This window comes from Manis javanica, chromosome 3 (genome assembly GCF_040802235.1).
Source record: "Manis javanica isolate MJ-LG chromosome 3, MJ_LKY, whole genome shotgun sequence".
Taxonomy (NCBI): Eukaryota; Metazoa; Chordata; class Mammalia; order Pholidota; family Manidae; genus Manis; species Manis javanica.
In genome coordinates, this window is record NC_133158.1 from 181,859,114 (window position 1) to 181,877,537 (window position 18,424).

General features: G+C 47.2%; 1 protein-coding gene across 12 annotated transcripts in view; it reads left to right on the forward strand.

Moving 5' to 3' along the window:
- The window catches only part of LARS2 (leucyl-tRNA synthetase 2, mitochondrial), a 175,001-nt gene extending 157,017 nt beyond the window's left edge, over positions 1-17,984 (forward strand). For all 12 annotated transcript variants that reach the window (XM_037015980.2, XM_037015986.2, XM_037015983.2 and 9 more), the window contains 2 exons: positions 10,449-10,576; positions 15,057-17,984. In XM_037015980.2, coding sequence (XP_036871875.2) covers positions 10,449-10,576; positions 15,057-15,236 — 308 coding nt within the window. In that variant the 3' untranslated portion in view covers positions 15,237-17,984. The remainder of the gene's footprint in view (positions 1-10,448; positions 10,577-15,056) is intronic.
- The last annotated feature ends 440 nt before the right edge of the window (positions 17,985-18,424 follow it).

Genomic DNA, 18,424 nt, shown 5'->3' on the forward strand with positions numbered 1-18,424 from the left:
GCACTTGAGAAGGATGTGTATCCTGTTGCTTTTGAGTGGAGTGTTCTGTAGGTGTCCGTTATTTCCATCTGTTGTAATACGTTGTTCAGTGCCTCTGTCTCTTTACTTATTTTCTGTCTGGTTGATCTGTCCTTTGGAGTGAGTGGTGTGTTGAAGTCTCCTAAAATGAATGCATTGCATTCTATTTCTCCCTTTAATTCTGTTAGTATTTGTTTCACATAAGTAGGTGATCCTGTACTGGCTGCATAGATATTTATAATAGTTATATCCTCTTGTTGGACTGATCGTTTTATCATTATGTAATGCCCTTCTTTATCTCTTGTGACTTTCTTTGTTTTGAAGTGTATTTTTTCTGATGCAAGTACTGCAACTCCTGCTTTTCTCTCCCTATAAGGTGCATGAAATATCATTTTCCATCCCTTTATTTTCAGTCTGTATATGTCTTTGGGTTTAATGTGAGTCTCTTGTAGGCAGCATATATAGATGGGTCTTTTTTTTTTAATCCATTCAGTGACTCTATATCTTTTGATTGGTGCAGTCAGACCATTTACATTTAGGATGATTATCTATAGGCATGTACTTACTGCCATTGCAGGCTTTAAATTTGTAGTTACCAAAGGTTCAAGGGTAATTCCCTTACTATCTAACAGCATAATTTAACTCACTTCATATGCTATTACAAACACAGCCTAAAGGTTCTTTTTTTTTCCCTCCTTTTTCTTCCTCCTCCATTCTTTGTATGTTATGAATCATACTCTGTACTCTTTATCTATCCCTTGGGTGACATGTATTTAGCCTTAGGGATACTTCCATCTATAGGAGTCCCTCCAAAATGCACTGTAGAGGTGGTTTGTGGGAGGTAAGTTCTCTCAGCTTTTGCTTATCTGGAAATTGTTTAATCTCTCCTTCAAATTTAAATGATAACCTTGCTGAGCATAGTATTCTTGGTTCAAGGCTCTTCTGCTTCATTGCATTAAGTATATCATGCCACTCCCTTCTGGCCTGTAAGGTTTCTGTTGAGAAATCTGATGATAGCCTGATGGGTTTTCCTTTGTATGTGATCTTTTTTCACTCTCTAGTTGCTTTTAAAAGTCTGTCTTTATCCTTGGTATTTGCCATTTTAATTGTTATATGTCTTGATGTTATCTTCCTTGGGTCCCTTGTGTTGGGAGATCTGTGCACCTCCATAGCTTGAGAGACTATGTCCTTCCCCAGATTGGGGGAGTTTTCAGCAATTACCTCCTCAATGACACTTTCTATCCCTTTTTCTCTCTTCTTCTCCTACTGGTATCCCTATAATGCAAATATTGTTCCGTTTGGATTGGTCACACAGTTCTCTCAATATTCTTTCACTCTTAGAGATTCTTTTTTCTCTGTGTGCCTCAGCTTCTTTGTATTCCTCTTCCCTAATTTCTATTCCATTTACTATCTCTTCTACTACATCAAATCTGCTTTTAAATCCCTCCATTGTATGTTTCATTTCAGATATGGAATTTCTTAATGATTGAATCTCTGTCTTAAATTCATTCCTGAGTTCTTGAATATTTTTCTGTACCTCCATGAGCATGTTTATGATTTTTATTTTGAACTCTCTTTCAGGAAGATTGGTGAGTTCAGTTTCATTTGGTCCTTTTTTGGGGTTTGTGAGATTTTGGTCTGAACCAGGTGCTTTTGACGTTTCACATTTCTATGTGGTGCCCTCTAGTGCCCAGAAGCTTCAGTCTCTGGAGCTGCTCAGCCCCTAGAGTGAGGTTGGTGGTTGTAGGGGAGTGACACTGGTGCCTGGGGGGAGGAAAGATCTGTTTCCTGATTCCCGTCTGTGGTGCCTGTCTCCGGTGTCAGAGCCAGTGGGCCGAGCACACAGGTGTAAGCCTCTGTGCTGTGCATCTCTAGCTGTTGTATGTGGGGCCTCCCTCTGGCTGGCCTGATGCCAGCGCAGTGACTACTGGTTTGCAAGCCAGTGCTGTCAGGCCAGGAGGAAGGCTCTGCAGGCTGCGTGTCGCAGTCAGGGGCCTTGGAGCTGAATAGGCAGCCAGAGGGATGGAGCACCTGAAGCTCCTCAAAGTTCCCAACCTGCTGGGCAGAGTGCATCTAGACATCCTTGTCCAGCTCTCTTCTCCTGTGCAGCAGGCTCCGTGCAAACCCCGCCCCTTCAGCAGCCCTCTTGCTGCCAGGAAGCCTCTCAGACCACCTGCCTTTCCTCTGACACAGAGCAGCCGGGGTGGATCCCCTCCTCCACAAATGGCTAGAATGTCAGTCTTTCAGGCACTCCGCCTGTTCAAGCTCCCCAACATCCAGAGCACCACACAATATAGGTTTCTGCTCGCAAAGCAGACCTCCAGGGCTGGGTGTCCGGTAGTCCCGGGCTTCCACCCTCTTCCTGCTCCATTTCTCTTTCTCCCGCTGGTGAGCTGGGGTGGGGCAAGGGCTTGGGTCCCACTGGATCAGGGCTTTGTATGTTACCCTGTTCCGTGAGGTCTGCTCTCTCCATGAGGTCTGTGTGCAGTCTGGTGCAGCCTTCTTTCCTGTTGCTGTTTTAGGGTTAGTTGTATTAATTAACTATATTTTCATACTATTTGTGGTTTTAGGAGGAGTTCTCTGTCTCACCTCTCACACTGCCATCTTGAATCTCTCCACTTGTTCATTTTCGCTTTTGTTTCCCTTGCCTGGGGAGATATGTTTATGTCCAGGAGATTTTTGCATATGTTTTTTTTCTAAGAGTTTTATGGTTTCATGACTTACATTCAGGTCTTTGATCCATTTCAAATTTACTTTTGTGTATGGGATTAGACAATGATCCAGTTTCATTCTCTTACATGTAGCTGTCCAGTTTTGCCAGAGGTGTTGCATCATTTGCTTTTAACTTTGCCCTGTTGATATGACTTGTATCCAATTAATCGATTGCCAAATATTAAGCTATACCAGTATAAACTAACCTTGATCATGATGTAGTAGACTTTCAGTATACTGTTAACAGTCTATTTGCTAGTGTTTTATTTGGAATTTTGCAATAATGTTACTAAGAAAGACAAGTCTTTTCTTGTTATGCATTGTCCAGTTTGGGAATGAGGGTTTCATTGACTTCACTGAGTGATGGAGTTGGGTTGCTTCTGTTTGCTGTGCTTTCGAACACACTGTAAAGGATGAGTAGCTCACCCATTCTTCCCTGAAAGGACAGAATGCCATAAAGGAGGGTGGTATGTGGCCTAACCATGCTACTGCCATATTGTATTATATTATACAGCCTTTTATTATCTCCTTAGGCAGAAAACATGGCTCTTTCATTTAGCATTAGTGATCACAATAAGCCTTTTAAACAGTACACTGTTAATTCTTCCCTAGTCTTCCTTTGCTATAAAATAAACCAGTCTAATTTGTAATAAATTTAACTCTCATCCTAGAATATACACATGTCTTCCTTTCATCTCTCTTCTTTGTCCCACATTACCTGTGTGCCTGCTTCATTTCATTTCTCCTGGGAAGGACCAATGTAAATGGGTTTTCAGAAACTCCCTTCTTGCACGCGCCTCCAGTCTCTGTGTTGGGGGTACAGGAAACAGAAAGGATCTACTCTCTCCAGGGCCCTGTCCCTGCCTGGAAGGTCTTTGGTGCAAGTGTGCACTGTGGCGTTGACCCTGCCACTTTGTCCTTCACTTACAGGACAAGATCTCCAGCAGGACATACCCTAAAGCAATTGATAGAAACAAGTCCGTTCCAAAGTTTACCAGTGGTTTTACCTATACATGACACTGTTGGAGCATTTGTGAGCTGTTATGATAAGGAGTGGGCCTAAATTGCATGTTAGCTTTGCTACAGTGTTTCATTCAGTCAGCATTTATTGATCATATATTATGTGCCAGGCTCTGTCTGAGACATTTGTAGGAAAGCTAGGGAGCGCAGTCTGAGCAGTTCACATTATAGTCTGTGTTCATTTTAGTTAAGGTCTTCCCTCAAGCTTTACAAATCCATAGCAACTAATTTTTTTTTAATTCAAAGAAGCAAACAGGAATACTTTGTCCCCTGGCTCTCCAAATGTGTTTGTGTGGCCCCCTCTGAATGAGCAGCTGGGGCCATGACACGGTCAAGTGAGGAGTTCCATGCAGCAGGCATGTCACCCTGATCATTAACTCACAGGTTCTTGTCAGGTGTCCTCAGGAGAGAATAGGACATGACCCCTGCCTGCTTTCCCAGAACTAATAAGGGCCAGTGTCTCAAGGTGTCATAAGTCCTTTGCAAACAGAAGCACTGTATCATGAGGGGGCATCATTGCTGTCATCCCATGCTGTCATTCATTTTCATTCCAAGGCTTTGGACAGTTTTTACATACATCTCATTTATTCTGGAAAAAAACTAGCTTTCACATTGCTTCTAGTTTCACTCCTGCATCTTTGAAAGATAACTTCAGATTAACTATAAATAATGGAATATGGTGAAGGTAGAATGTTGCGAAATTACCATTTCTCAGAGTTCCCCAGAGAGCATATTTTCACAGGAGAGATTATTGCCAAAGAAGAGAAGAATTGAGATCTATCTTCTAGGGGAGATTTGAAGTCCTATGGGCAAAATGGCCATTATTGGCCTAGATGAAAAGGAAACATTTCAGAGAAGCCCAAAGTATTTGGAGCCAAATATCCTCTTACCAGTCACTTAAGAGTCAGTGGAGACCTTTGTAAGAAACAGCCAATGTCTTGGCAGTTTGCAAACTTTCACAGGATGAAGAAGTCTTTTTTCCATCCTGAATCTCGGATCTGAGAAACTCAAAACATCATGTCTGAATTTACAAAGTTATCTTTTGTTTACTATAATAAAATAGTATCCTATCCAGAAGAGGGTGTTAGCTGCTTGCTTAGGCAATTTTTGAGTATTTGGAGTCAATGACACTGTTTCCAGATGAAGGACACATGCTTTTCTTTGTTGGTAGAGAGTAAAAGAACAGAAAATCACCAAGCACGGAGCTTCTTGGTGGTACTCTGGTTGAAGATATACTTTCATTGTCATTGAAAATGACCTAACAGGCAACAGCTTGGGTGGATCTCAAGGGGATTATGCTGATGAGGAGTCAGTCTCAAGAGGTTATAGACTCTGTTTGTATAACATTCTTGGAATAACATTATAGAGATGGAAAATGCATTAGTGATTGCCAGAGGTTAGAGACTGGGCAGAGGGGATGGTGGCCCCACCAGGGGAACAGGAGGGAGCCCTGTGGCAATGAAACAGTTTTGTCTCTTGACTGTGGTAGAGGTTACGTGAAGCTACACACACACACACACACACCAAAAACCTGATTATCGCACTAGTGTTTGCAGCACTGTATCTCCTGCAGACCTTCTTGACTGTGGTAGAGGTTACGTGAAGCTACACACACACACACACACACACACACACACCAAAAACCTGATTATCACACTAGTGTTTGCAGCACTGTATCTCCTGCAGACCTTCTTGACTGTGGTAGAGGTTACGTGAAGCTACACACACACACACACACACACACACACACACACACACACACACACACACACCAAAAACCTGATTATCACACTAGTGTTTGCAGCACTGTATCTCCTGCAGACCTCAGCAGAGCAGCGCAGAGTGCCAGCAGGGGCACACACTAATAGGATGGGCCTGCCCTAAGTTACCTAAATGCTCTGCTCCTTGGGAGTGACCTTCTTCTAGACAAGCCCAGTCTCTGAAGCCAACTGCAGAAAATAACCATCTCCAGTGTACTTCTCTGGGCTTCTCAAAGCAAAGCAAAACCTATACAGATACTGTAAAAACTTCAACTGCCACAAAAGGATGTGTCCTGAGGTCTGGCTGTCCCTAGTCCCCCGTCTCTCAGCTATTTTCCCTAAGAATCTCTGCTCCCAGTTTGATACTTAACCTGACCGGAGAACTCAGTGTATGTATGTGAAATGTGTCTTTTTTATACAAGTGTTAGCATTCTATACACATGCATTTCTCTCTTACTATATTTGAGAATAGTTCTGTATCAACACTTTCAGACCTGCCCATTCTTTTGTACCAGCTAGATGGTATCCTACCCTGTAAATGTTCCATAAGTTATTCAGCAAGCTTCCACTGAAGGACATTTGGGTGATTCCTCTTCATTTGCTATTTTTTTTGTGCTGCTTTGAGACTAGCCACTTGTCCAAAATGCAAGTTATTTAAAATGTAATGATAAGATCTCCATTTCTGTTTTTCTGTCCATTTTTTAGTTCTACCATTCATCTTCTGTCTGTATTCTACCTCAGATTTCTGCCTCATGTGATCTCCTTGTTTTCCATCAGTACTTTAATTGTGAGGATCCTTTTCCTCCCTGAGCAATTTGAAGTAACTCCTAATCTTGAAGTATCAGTCTATGGCCACAAATCCATTTTTCTTTATAAAATAAAAGTAGCTGTATGAAAAAGACATATGCCCCCCTATGTTGATCGCAGCACTATTTACAATAGCCAAAAAATGGAAGCAACCTAAGTGTCCATCAGAAGATGAATGGATAAAGAAGAGGTGGTACATATACACAATGGAATATTATTCAGCCATAAGAAGAAAACAAATCCTACCATTTGCAACAACATGGATGGAGCTAGAGGGTATTATGCTCAGTGAAATAAGGCAGGTGGAGAAAGACAAGTATCAAATGATTTCACTCATATGTAGAGTATAAGAACAAAGAAAAAAGTGAAGGAACAAAACAGCAGCAGACTCACAGAACCTAAGAAAGGACTAACAGTTACCAAAGGGAAAGGGACTGGGGAGGATGAGTGGGAAGGAGGGATAAGGGGGGAAGGGAAAGAAAGGGGGCATTATGATTAGCATGTATAATGTGGCGGGGCACATGGGGAGGGCTGTGCAACAGAGAAGACAAGTAGTGATTCTATAGCATCTTACTATGCTGATTGACAATGACTATAATGGGGTTTGTGGGGGTTACTTCGTGATGAGGGGAGTCTAGTAAACATAATGTTCCTCAAGAAATTGTAGATTAATGATACCAAAATAAAAAAAAAGTAGCTGTGAAATTGTGGCTCTAGTGTTTTGCCATACATAGGTGCTGTATTCATTAATTTCAGTGAGCTGACAAATGTACAAATCATGCAGAAGTGTCTATGTGTGATATTGTAAGGGAGACTTAAGATACCAACTGATGTTCTGATGGCATTTTATTGATGAATCTGTGTGCTGGGTCCACGTTGTTATTTCAGAGTAATGTCAATGGAACCTTTTCTGTGGGTGAAGGATGAAGTGAAGCGGAGTCACTTCCTCACCATTTCCTTGGAATTGCCAGGGCTGGATGAGGCTCGATGGGTGTGAGACACCACCGAGGACCCCCTGTTCTCCCCGAGTGCTTATGAGGGCGGGGGGCCAGGGGTGAAGCCGGCCTGAAGTTGGCCACCGGAGGGGCCTGGCCATCCACAGACACCAGGCCCTCCGAACATTTCCTGCCTGGAGCCATGGTGGCATGGTGACCTCCCCAGCAACCTGAGCAGGAGAGGAGGCTCCATTCAATTATTTCAGAGGGTATAACAGCCTCCCCAGAGGAGAGAAGGAAGGGGCCGGGCCACAGGCGACAACCACCCTCCACAGTGGCCCCGTGTACCAGGACCTGGCCACTTCCTGGCCTGTGGGCAGACCTTCTCCACTGCTACCCAAGGAGCAGCTATTCATGTGAGGAAACCATTGTATTTGGCACACAAATGTTAGATATTTTTACTTCCCTAAAAAGAACAGGATGACAAAAACCCTACGGAGAACTCAGGAGAATCCAGGGTCGTGAGTGTCTGCCGCTCCCCATTGAGCAGAATGGCCCCCTCCCATCCATATGGAAACACTGGCAGGGGCCCAGGCCGCTATAAACAAGCATCCTGATTGCCTGAGGAAGACTGGGCTTCCTCATTTTTCCAAAGTGGAATTTGTAACAGCTTCTGCCCAGAACATTTGTGTCCAAGGTCCTTTCATCTACCAGGCATCCTGTACAACTACCATATGGCGGCTTTGGATTTCTTCCCACTGCAGCTGGGCACAGGACTAGCCATACTGGCCAGCTTGCTAAAATAAAGAAATGATTATCTCCTAAGACCTCGGTCTGGTATTCAGATATGAGTCTTAATAGGATCCCTTCTGAGGAGCAAGCAAGAAGTTCCTCTCTGCTTCTGCCAAAAGGCACCCCTAGAAATGGGGTAGGCTCATCAGTAAGCACAGGAACCCCAGGGCACAGGCGCCAGCCAGGCCTCAGGAATACACCTTTTGCACCACTTGATTCTCAGACCCTGATGGGCCTTTGCTTCCCTCAGATTGACTGGCAGCACAGGGTTACAAGTGTGCCAGATAGTAAAACGTAACGCTACAACAATAGATCTGTGGTGCTAGCACGCAAATCAAGACTGAGGTCAAGAAGAGAATAGAGCGATGCTTCTCAGAGTGGTCTGTGGACCAAGGATTGGTCTGGGAACTAACTGTGTGTTACAGTCTATGACAAGTTAAGGAGCTTGAGCTTAGAATGTAAGTCAGCTGTGTCACTAAGCACATGTCTGAATCAGGCTGACCATTGTTTTGGTAGCAAGACTGTCTCAATGAAGGAAGCAGTGTGTAGATTCACATTCTGGCCTGTTCTTTACCTCGTCACGGACAGGTCCTTTGAGTAGCTGCATATAGTGACTTTGAATAGTCCTGGAACAATTCCTAGTATAATGTATTGTATAAGAAGAACCACAAACCAATAGGGAAGAGAAGGTTTATTCTAAAATTAGGTTTGGAAAACTGACCATGTATGTTTTTAGGGGAAGAAATTTCTTAAAAAGAACATAGAAAAATCTCAAACTGATCTCACAGTTTCTAAAAACTTCCTTTTAAAATATCTTTTCAGATTACAAAAGCAATAAATGTTCCTTGCAGAAAATATATAAAACACTAAAAAAAAAAGAAGGATCACCCATACACCTGCCTCCCAGGAACAAACACTACTGCTATTCTGATGTATGCCTTCCAGTCTTTTATTGGTTCATACAAGTATTTAGTAAAACTAGGGTCATATTATACATATATTACTGTGTTATCCTTTTTCCATGAAATTATTATTTTAAAATACAGAAAAAGAATCAAAACCATGTATACAGCATGATCCTGGTGGTGCAGTTTTGGTTGGTTTGGTGGGATTGGTTTATACATACAGGTACTCATTAAATATACTACTGCCTTCTAAAATAAATTTTAAAAGGCTACCCAGGTGAGAGGATTTTCTTCTTTACATTTGACCTTTAATTAACAAATTTCCTGCAAAGAGCATGCATTACTTATATCATCAAGGAAAATAAAACAAAAGTTTGTCACTCACAGCCCAGTGTTCTTGACACTGGTGTTTGTGGGCTTCATTCTCTCCGTCCCAGACTTGCCCTCAGACCATACCCAGAGCCATGGGCCTGTCCCTCAAATGCATCTCCTGGTCTCTTGGCTAATAATGAGAGAGAGGCATGCAAGGGCAACCCTTAAAGAACCACTAACAGCATGAGGGCTGTGCATCTGGCAAGCACTGCCCAACACGAGCACACCAGCCACATTCACTTGCCAGCCCTGCCCAGGGCCTGCCTCTGGAAGAATGAGGAGGCAGTGAGGATGTGGCCCCACTAATAGAGCCCAGAGATCTGATTTCCTGATATGTATCTCCTGCATATTTCAGGGCATCTCTTGTGCTCATAGATCTGCAGAGGCTTTGAAATCAAAGCTTTCCCTGTTAGGAAGCCCCTGGTTGAAGTCCCCAGGCACTGACAGTTGGCCTTGTGCAACCTTGTAGGTGTGAGTGAGGCGTGCCCTGGGCACGGTGGCCTCTGCTTCGGGCTGCAGCAGGAAGCACGGTGGGAAGCAAGGCTTGAGAGGTTTCATTCCTCACCACTTCCTCATGTTTGGCCCACCGAACCAAGGACAGGCCCTTTCCAATCCCATCGTTGGCTGGAGCCCCTCCCGAGAGGAAATGAGTAGGGAGATTGCAGACTCTGAGAAGATTGAGAAGGAGCACCCTGCTGTTCTCGGCATGTTGGCCCCAGAGACTATGAGCAAAAGGCCTGGGTGAGAGGCCCAATCAGACCACAAGCACTCACAGGCAAGAGAGGAAGCAAATACAGTTCATTATTCTGGGATCTGCTCTCAGGAGCACGAAGACATTTCTTCATCAACAGAACTGCAGAGACCAAGTAGAATCAGCACAAATAAAATCCAAATGCACACTTAGACCAGCGTGTCCTTCCCTCCTTACAACTCTGGGTACTGTTTGAAAAAAACAGTACTGTAAGCCTGTCATGATAACCCAGGCTGAAGTAAGTGGGGAGCAGCTGGTAGGCTGGGAGAAGCTGTGGTGGCCTAGATCCTCCTCAGGCAGCCCCAAGCTGGACTGTGCTGGGACTCCTATGAGCCTCGTGTGTGCTCAGTGACCCCTCTGTACCTTGGCATTGCAGGCCTGGCGCTGGTGCCAAGGAAGCTCTGTGGCCATTATGCCTGGGATGCCAGCGTGCTGCTTCAGGCGTGGCCAGCCGTGGACCCGCAGTTCCTTCAGCAGCCCGACATTGTGCAGATGGCAGTTCTGGTAAGTGTCCCCCCAGAGCCCCGGGAGAACCTGCCGGGGCTGGTCACTGCCCTGCCTGCGGCCCATAGACATGACCTGGGCTTGGAGGTATCTGGCCTTTGTAGCCCACCCGCCCTCACCCCGCCCTCCCTGCCTGCCTCTCTCCTTTGCCAGTGCCTGCAGTTTTGGGGTCACTGCATACTAAAGCTTGTGAGCATAAAGCTCACCCGGCCCCCAAGGGGGTTCACAAGTGAGAAGAATAAACCTGTCCCACGTGACAGGTCTGATTGCCATCCGGTCCAGCTGTGTCTGGATCTAAGCCTCTTTCAGCTGCTGTCGGTTCTTGAGGAGGAACGGTGACGGTGAGGGCTGGCAGTGCAGGGGCGCCTCACTTGGGAATATGCATTTCAGAAGAGCTACATAAAATTTCTTTCTTTTTTCTCTTTGGTAAATTGCATCATTGTAAGTACATAAAAGCAGCATATTGCTTAAACCTTTTATAGAGCAAATAACTGTCATAGTTTACCCTTTATCTAATGCTTACATATTTAATATGAGACACATTTTAAGGAATCTCTTCAGTACCCTGATGTGGCTGAAGAGAGGAGGGGGTGCCCTTCCAGCATGCCTCCTCTGAACCCCATGTGGGGCCAGGTGATTCACATGCTATCACCCAGTACGGTAGGTATTACCATTCTTGTTTTTTTTCCCTTGAGAAGCCAGCCTCAGAGAAGTTCGGCACCTTGCCCAGGTTTGTTTGTTTATTCATCAGTAATTTTCAAGTTACCTGTTCTACATCACACAGAGCCCTAGGCCTTGGGAATACTAAATCAGAGTCCCTACTCTTATGGAACCTAAAGCCTAGTGGAGAAATAGAGGCAAAGAAAAAGGAAAGAGAAAAATAAAGTGATTGAACATGTGAAAAGGGCCTTAAACAAACCCACCGAGGGCCAGCATGGCCCCCCCAGAGGCTTCACCTGCCAGGCCCCCGCCTGTCTGTGCCAGCACACCCTGAGCCCCACGGGCAAGTCACTTTTGGAAAGAGTGTTCCACCCAGGGTACCAGCCTCCTTCACAGCAGCTCCATCCCCACACCACCTCCCCTGGCACCTAGTTCCCTGCTGACCCCACTTTACCCCCCTGGTGGGGGAGGCAGGAGGGCTGCACTGGAAGGCTGCTTCCAGAAACCCTCGGAACCACAACCAGCCTGTGGCACAGAGAGGACATTTCTTTAACTTGAGTCATGTTTATAAGAAATAAATATCTCATGTATCCCTGAGAATTCATCCTCAGCACAACTGAGAAATGCCCCATTAAGAAAGTGAAGTTTTAGTCTATAAAATATCTATTTTAAATTATCACTGCAAAAAAGAAATTTAGTTTGGTAATTGGTACAATAATTTTAGATTATCATTGAAATGAAACCCAAATTTGAAATGTATTTAGGATGTCCTGCAAGTACACCCAACTTGAAAACCTCCAGGTCAGGGCACCTGGACACATGGCAGAACTTCCCTGAGGTCTGTGTTCTGTCCCCTCATGATCGCAGTTGGTGCCATGACCAGAAATAGAAGCTGCAGCACAGTGCACTGTAATTGCGTATGATTCACTTCGGCTGTGCAGTGGTATGACAGGCTGGGCGAAATACCAGAGATACAGGGCCCAGAGGCACCATGTTGTCTTCATGGAACTCAGCTCCCAGGAGGGGTGGTCCAGGGGCACCCGTGTTGTCACACACACGGAGTTTAATGTAGCCTCAAGGTGAAAATGTAAGAGCTTGGGAGTCAGACCATCCCAGTATAAGTCTCAGTTTTCCAGAATACTTAACTTTCATAAGCCTCAATCTTCTCAATTATAAATGGAGGCAAACACAGTGCTTGCCTTAGCCAGTTGTTGGAAGAATTAGATGGGGTAATGGCAGGAGGTGCTGAGACTGCTTCTGGACACACTAATGACAAAACCTACTAACATATATTAAGCACCAACTAAGGACCACGCATTGCCCCAAGAATTAACTCATGCTTTGCACACCAGCCCTGTGAGTGGGTCCTGTTTTTAATCCCCATTTCACAGACAAGGTAGTTGTGGAACTAACTCCACTTTACAGGTGAGGAAACAGTGGCAGAACAGGGCTCAAGAGCTCAGGTGGTCAGTAGTAACTGCTGTTAGCATCAGCATTGGCACTTCTGGAGGCTGGAGGGTAGGAACAGGGTCATGAGGATGGGGTTGTGGGAGGGAGGAGCAGCGTCCCCTAGTGGAGAAAAGGGTGCTTGGAGATCAGAAGCAAAGGCAGGGGAAAGCCCTCCGTGATGCCCGTGAGGTGGAGGCGCTGGAGCAGAGGCAGGGCCGAGCAGGGCTAGACAGAGGTCGGCTCCCTCCCAAGGGGGTTCAGGGCTGGTGGGGGGTGTGAGCAGAGGAGAGGGGATCCATGATGTCATCCCATCTCTACCACCTGCTGGGGTGGGGCCTTGGAAGTGACTTGACCTAATGGGCCTCAGCTTCCCCATCGGTAAAATGGGGGGTGGAATGGCCATGCAGCTACCTCGAAGGGTTGTGGCTTGCAGGGTGAGTGGTGATGGATGGGGTCGGGGGAGCAGCCAGTGGCCCATCGGTTTGGAAAGTCTGAGAGGATCATGCTGGGGCTCTGGACCAAGGTTGTGAGTGATAAGATGAACATGGCAAAGATGCAGGAGCAGAAGCTTTCTTGCATGGCCACCCCATGGGGACCGAAAGACATTTCTGAAGTCAAACAGCCGCTATAGAGGTGATGTGACAGCACTGTTTGGGTCCCTGAGGGCCAAGTCCAGTGTCAAGTCCCATGTGGACTTCTGTTGTCCATGTAGTTGGCACCTCACACCTAGGAGGAGGAACATGAGTGAGACCCACCCACCCTGAAAGGAATGCCCTGGGTAGGGCTATTCAGGGGAGCCCAGGGAGCCAGGCACTGAGAGGGCAGTGTGGAAAGCCCACTGGGCACCGCGGCCGCCTCCGGAAGTCACCTCCGCACCCAAGAGCCCATCTGGGAACCGCATAACCTGGCTTCCCTGGACAGGCCTCACCGTTGACAGCTTAGAACCAGCACCGGGCTCGGGGGAAGCACCAGGGCTTTGCTGGGTCTAGGCGTCAGGGCCATTGTGCTGAGGCTGTGTAATGAAGAGACATCTTGAGGCTGGCTCCTTCCGTCCTGGCCAGGAGTCTTGATGAAGGCAGAGGGAGTAAGCCTAGTGAGCCTCACTTTACACAGGTCATCTCACTTCTTCCACTCAAGAAGCCAGAGAATTCTGTCCTTAGAGAAGAGAAAACAGCTTACAAGTCCAGGTCCTAGAGTCAAACCTGAGTGCGCCCTGTGTATGAATCATGTGCTCTTTCACCGCAGGAGAGGCCTTACCCGAGCCGCTCCTCCCCAGAGAGAGGGAGGGCAAGCAGGAGGTGGGTGCTGGGGCCTGCACGTTCAGAGGGGTGTGTGTCCGAGGCCTCTGGGGCTCTGCAGGAGGCTCTGCAGGTGCAGCAGCATGAGAGGCCTCTCCTGAGGTCTGTCACACCACACACATGGCTTGGAAAGAAGGCAGCTTCTGATGGCTTAGAGCTGTGACGGCAGAGGGACTGTGGTCCTTGGAAGCGAACATCCCAGCTCCATAGCTTCAGAACACTAAGTCCCTGCAGTATGAAGCCTCACACTTTTTTAAGACAATAATGGTTTCAGGACTTGATGTTTTGTTTTGTCTCTCACCCCGTGTAAGGGTTCTTATGGGCCCAGTGGGACCCAGGGTTTGAAGCACAGCTGTTTAAGTCACCAGGGCCTTGTGGTCCCTTTCCCCCGTGGCAATGTCAGTCATATTTGATGTGAAGTGTGTCTTTATGAACTGATGTTCAGTGAATGCCCATTGCCGTCTGGAACTGTACTACCCCATTTTAAGCAAGAATTGTTATTGTAATGTGGGTGAAATTTCCACGTCATCAAACTGGAGCACCCACTTCAGGAGCCAGTCGCCAGAGAGAGAGAGACTGCCTTCCTTCCCCAGAGGTCGTCCACCTGAGACCTAGGTAAAACCCTTAGTGACACCCCCAGTAGCTGGATCTGAGCTTAACTTGATCCCCAGGGACACAGCCTACGATCCCCCCAGAAACAGGTCATCTCTGAGCCCGTTCATGCTGAGGATTTCTGATAGCATCCCCAGCACAGCTGTGCTGGGGGCCGCACTCCCGGAGCACAAGGTGGTGCGCACTCCAGGTGTGGGCGCTCACATGTGCTCTGCATGCTGGCCTGTGAGCTCTGCCCCCTCTCCCTCCCTGCATCTCCTCCCTGCTGTGCTCAGGCATGAATCCCGTCCATCTCATTGCACTTTGTCCCCTTGGGATGCTGGCGCTGCCTTTGCCTCCTTTCTCCCACATGTCCCCTTCCCCACCGATGAATCTGCACCCTTTACCAGAAGGGGTGTTCGTATCAGGCTGCCTGCCCTCAGGACTTCCCTCATTGTTTGTCCTGGCTTTCTCCTTCTCAGATCAACAACAAAGCCTGTGGCAAAGTCCCTGTGCCCCAGCAAGTCGCCCAGGACCAGGATAAAGTCCATGAACTTGTTCTCCAAAGCGAGCTGGGTGTGAGGCTCTTGCAGGGGCGAAGTATCAAGAAGGCCTTTCTGTCCCCCAGAACTGCCCTCATCAACTTCCTGGTGCACGAGTGACTGCAGACACCTGTGGCTTCTATGGGGGCCTCTGAGGAACCTCCTTCCGGGCCTGGGATGAGGGGAAGCCGTCTGCTGGCCCGGGGCAGGGAAGAGACAGCCGCCTTGTGTATTTACCCTGTGCTCTGGCAGACTGGCATCACCACTGTGCCTCTGTGGTTTGGTCTGGTGCAGGGGCAAGGGTGGGTATGGGCAGAGGGGAAACGAGCAAACAGGGAGGGATCCAGCAGTCCGCCACCCCCACCCCACAGCAAGGTGGAGAAGGGCACCAGACCCCAGGTGAAGCCACCAGAGATACTGCGGGGTGGGAGCAGAAAGGAGGAAAGCAAGTGAGAATGAGCATGATGCCTCCTGAACAGCCCAGCAGCTCCTGGGCCCCAGAAATCACACCACCCCAGGCATGCCCCAGAGTGTGAGGGTGAACTGAGGACCCACATGTGGCTGTTGTGGCTGGTCGGTAACAGTGCTGGCATCACGGTGACGGTCTCCTCACCTTCGGGCCAGATGGAGAGGCTGTGTGTCCACATATGCAGTTTGTGCAGTGGCCGCTGGGTCTTCAGAGTTGCTCCTGAACCGGAAGGCATGCGGCGCTCGTGCTCTGCAAGTGGCCCCACTGCTGAGCCTGCTCTGAGGTCGACACACAGGCTCTCCGGTGAAGCAGCCCCTCCTAACCACTCCTCAGGGCGTAAAGTTTGCAGCGTAATAAGGAGGAGCCAAGCTGGTTTGGATCTCAGACGGAACCAATCCAAGGGCCCCTGCAGCACAGCAGCGAGCCTGCTCACGTGGGCCACAGAGGGCAGTGCCGCCACCGACGTGGCCCCCAGAGCCAGTCTTTAGGAGGAGCGAGTTCACTGCAGAGCGTGGGACTGATGCCACCCAGGCACTGCCTCCTGTGTTCAAGCCTGGTGGCCAGCGAGACAGCCAGGAATGCACCGTGGTGTTGGGATGCTGCGGTAATGCTGGGTTTCTATGAAGTCAGCAGTCAGGTGCTCTTACCAGAACTGGCCTAAGCCACTAGTTAATATTTAATGGGGAAATGGAGGAGAATCTAGCCATTTTATGATGCTGATAATCTGTATTTGTTTCCTGATGCCATTTTTCTAAGTAGCCTCAGATGTGGCTACAGTTTAGCAGTTAGTAGGTGACTTTCTTTAATGCATTAAAATGTTTGTCATGTATTACTTCCGGATATTTGTGTGATCTTGGAATAGCCACCATATTCCAATTCTAGGAGTTAATCAGGAACAGACTGAGGTATCCCGTCAGCATCAGGACCATTGGCAGTGTGCCAACCTCCACGTGGAATGTTACAGAGGGAGGTGTATGTGGAACTGTCAGAACAGGGCAGACTACACTGATTCAGGGACAATAGCAATAGTGGTTGTCACTGGTTCTCAAAAAAGTAGCTCAAACTTAATACCATGCCTGGTCCCATACCCAGAAATTCTGATTGAATTGATCTGAGGTATGCTTGGGCATCAGGGATCTTTAAAGTTCCATAAGTGATTCTACTGGGCAGCAAAGTTTGAGAACCACTGAGTCAATTCGTGCATTTGAACCATGATGTCTGACTGCTCTTTCCTCTCCATCTTCCTCTGCACTGGGATCAGTTTGGTCTAGGACCAAAACATGATGAAGTGGAGCTGGGAAAGACTGGGGCCGGAATTTAGGAGCAGAATTTAAGACATTCCCAGAGCTTGCTTGAGTGTCCACAATCCGGCTCCACATCCCAGCCAGTGTGGATTAAATATAAGCAAACAGATGAAGGTATTTGGTGCAAAGAGGGAAGAGTAGGTGTTTTTGCTGGATTATCTTGTTTATTCCTTACCATACCTGGTAAGGTAAGCTGAGTGGTCTTGACCCCATCAACAGGATGAGGGTAGGGAGCCTTTTCTCTGCACATAACCTGGCCACAGCAAAAGGATAAAATTGTGAAAACAAGCTCATTGGTACCACTAAGGGTTACAATGGGACAGGAAACTGAGAGTCGGGGCAGGAAGGTGAGGAGAGGAATGATCTCAATCCTTTTTTATAACTGCCTTGGTTAGGTCAAAAACTGAACCCAAGTTCCCTTGTGGTATGTCATTTAATTCTCACAAAAACTCAGGAGGGAAGCAATTCTTCCTTCCTAAATATGAAGAGACCAAATTTGCTCAGTTTCCAAGAAAAAAGTAGAAAGGCCAGAATCTAAACCCATGTCTCCTGGCCTTCAGATCCCCTTCTGGTCCCCGACTGTGTTTCCCCAGTCCCCTTACCTAAAGGCCCATCTTGCTTGAAGTACAACAATCAGGAAATTGAGCTGTTGGCCGAAAGTTGGCATTGTGAGTGGAGTCTGGCCCAGCCTCTCCTCCTGTGACGTCCTCGCATCTGTAAAGCTGTGCCATGTGTAGAGGAAAGGCCAGAAGCACTGGGTTGGTTCCGTAGGGCACAAGGCGAATATTGCCAAAGCAGTGGAAGATTTCCTATTCTGTCAGGGAAATGAGGGAAGATGTGCCCAGGGAAGGTGCAGCCTCCAGCAGATGTGCCACAGTAAGAGCCACCCACCTGCCAAAGAAATTAAATTGATCTCTAAGAGCCTAAACAGTAAGTGAGCTGGGGAAGATGTCTAGGCATGCTTCATCCCAACCTAAATACACGACTGCAGGGAACTGGTTTAGAAAAACAAGGTGCAGCCAGCAAAAGATGGTTTTTAAAAAACAAAACAAGTATATGAAAATGTTGTCCTGAATAAAGCAGTTTTCTTACACAGTGTGCCTCCAACCATAATTTTCTTTTACTTCCAACCCTTACAAAAGAAGGAAATGTGCCCACAGATCAGTAGTTGAGAGTCCTACAAGTTACTTTTGGCTTCTGTTCTGTTTATTTTTTTTGCATTTTCTAATTTTTTTTGGCTTTGTAGTGTTTCAGGAATGGAGAAAAAACATAAAAGATCCAAACATTTGTGAAGATCCAGATGAGCTCAGGACCTGTCCCCCTTGATTTTCCTTTTCTCCCAGTCAGGTTATCGGCTGCCTATGGGGATGGCCTGCAGATAAGGAACATACTCCTGTCGTGGGAAGTGTAGTCCAGGGAAGCAACGAGCAGCCGCCGCAAAGCCGCTTTTGGCACAGCCACTCGGTGCTGGGTGGTGCGGGAAGCTCCCTGCCATCTCCCAGCCCCAGGGTCTTGCACCCTGCAGACAGAAGAAC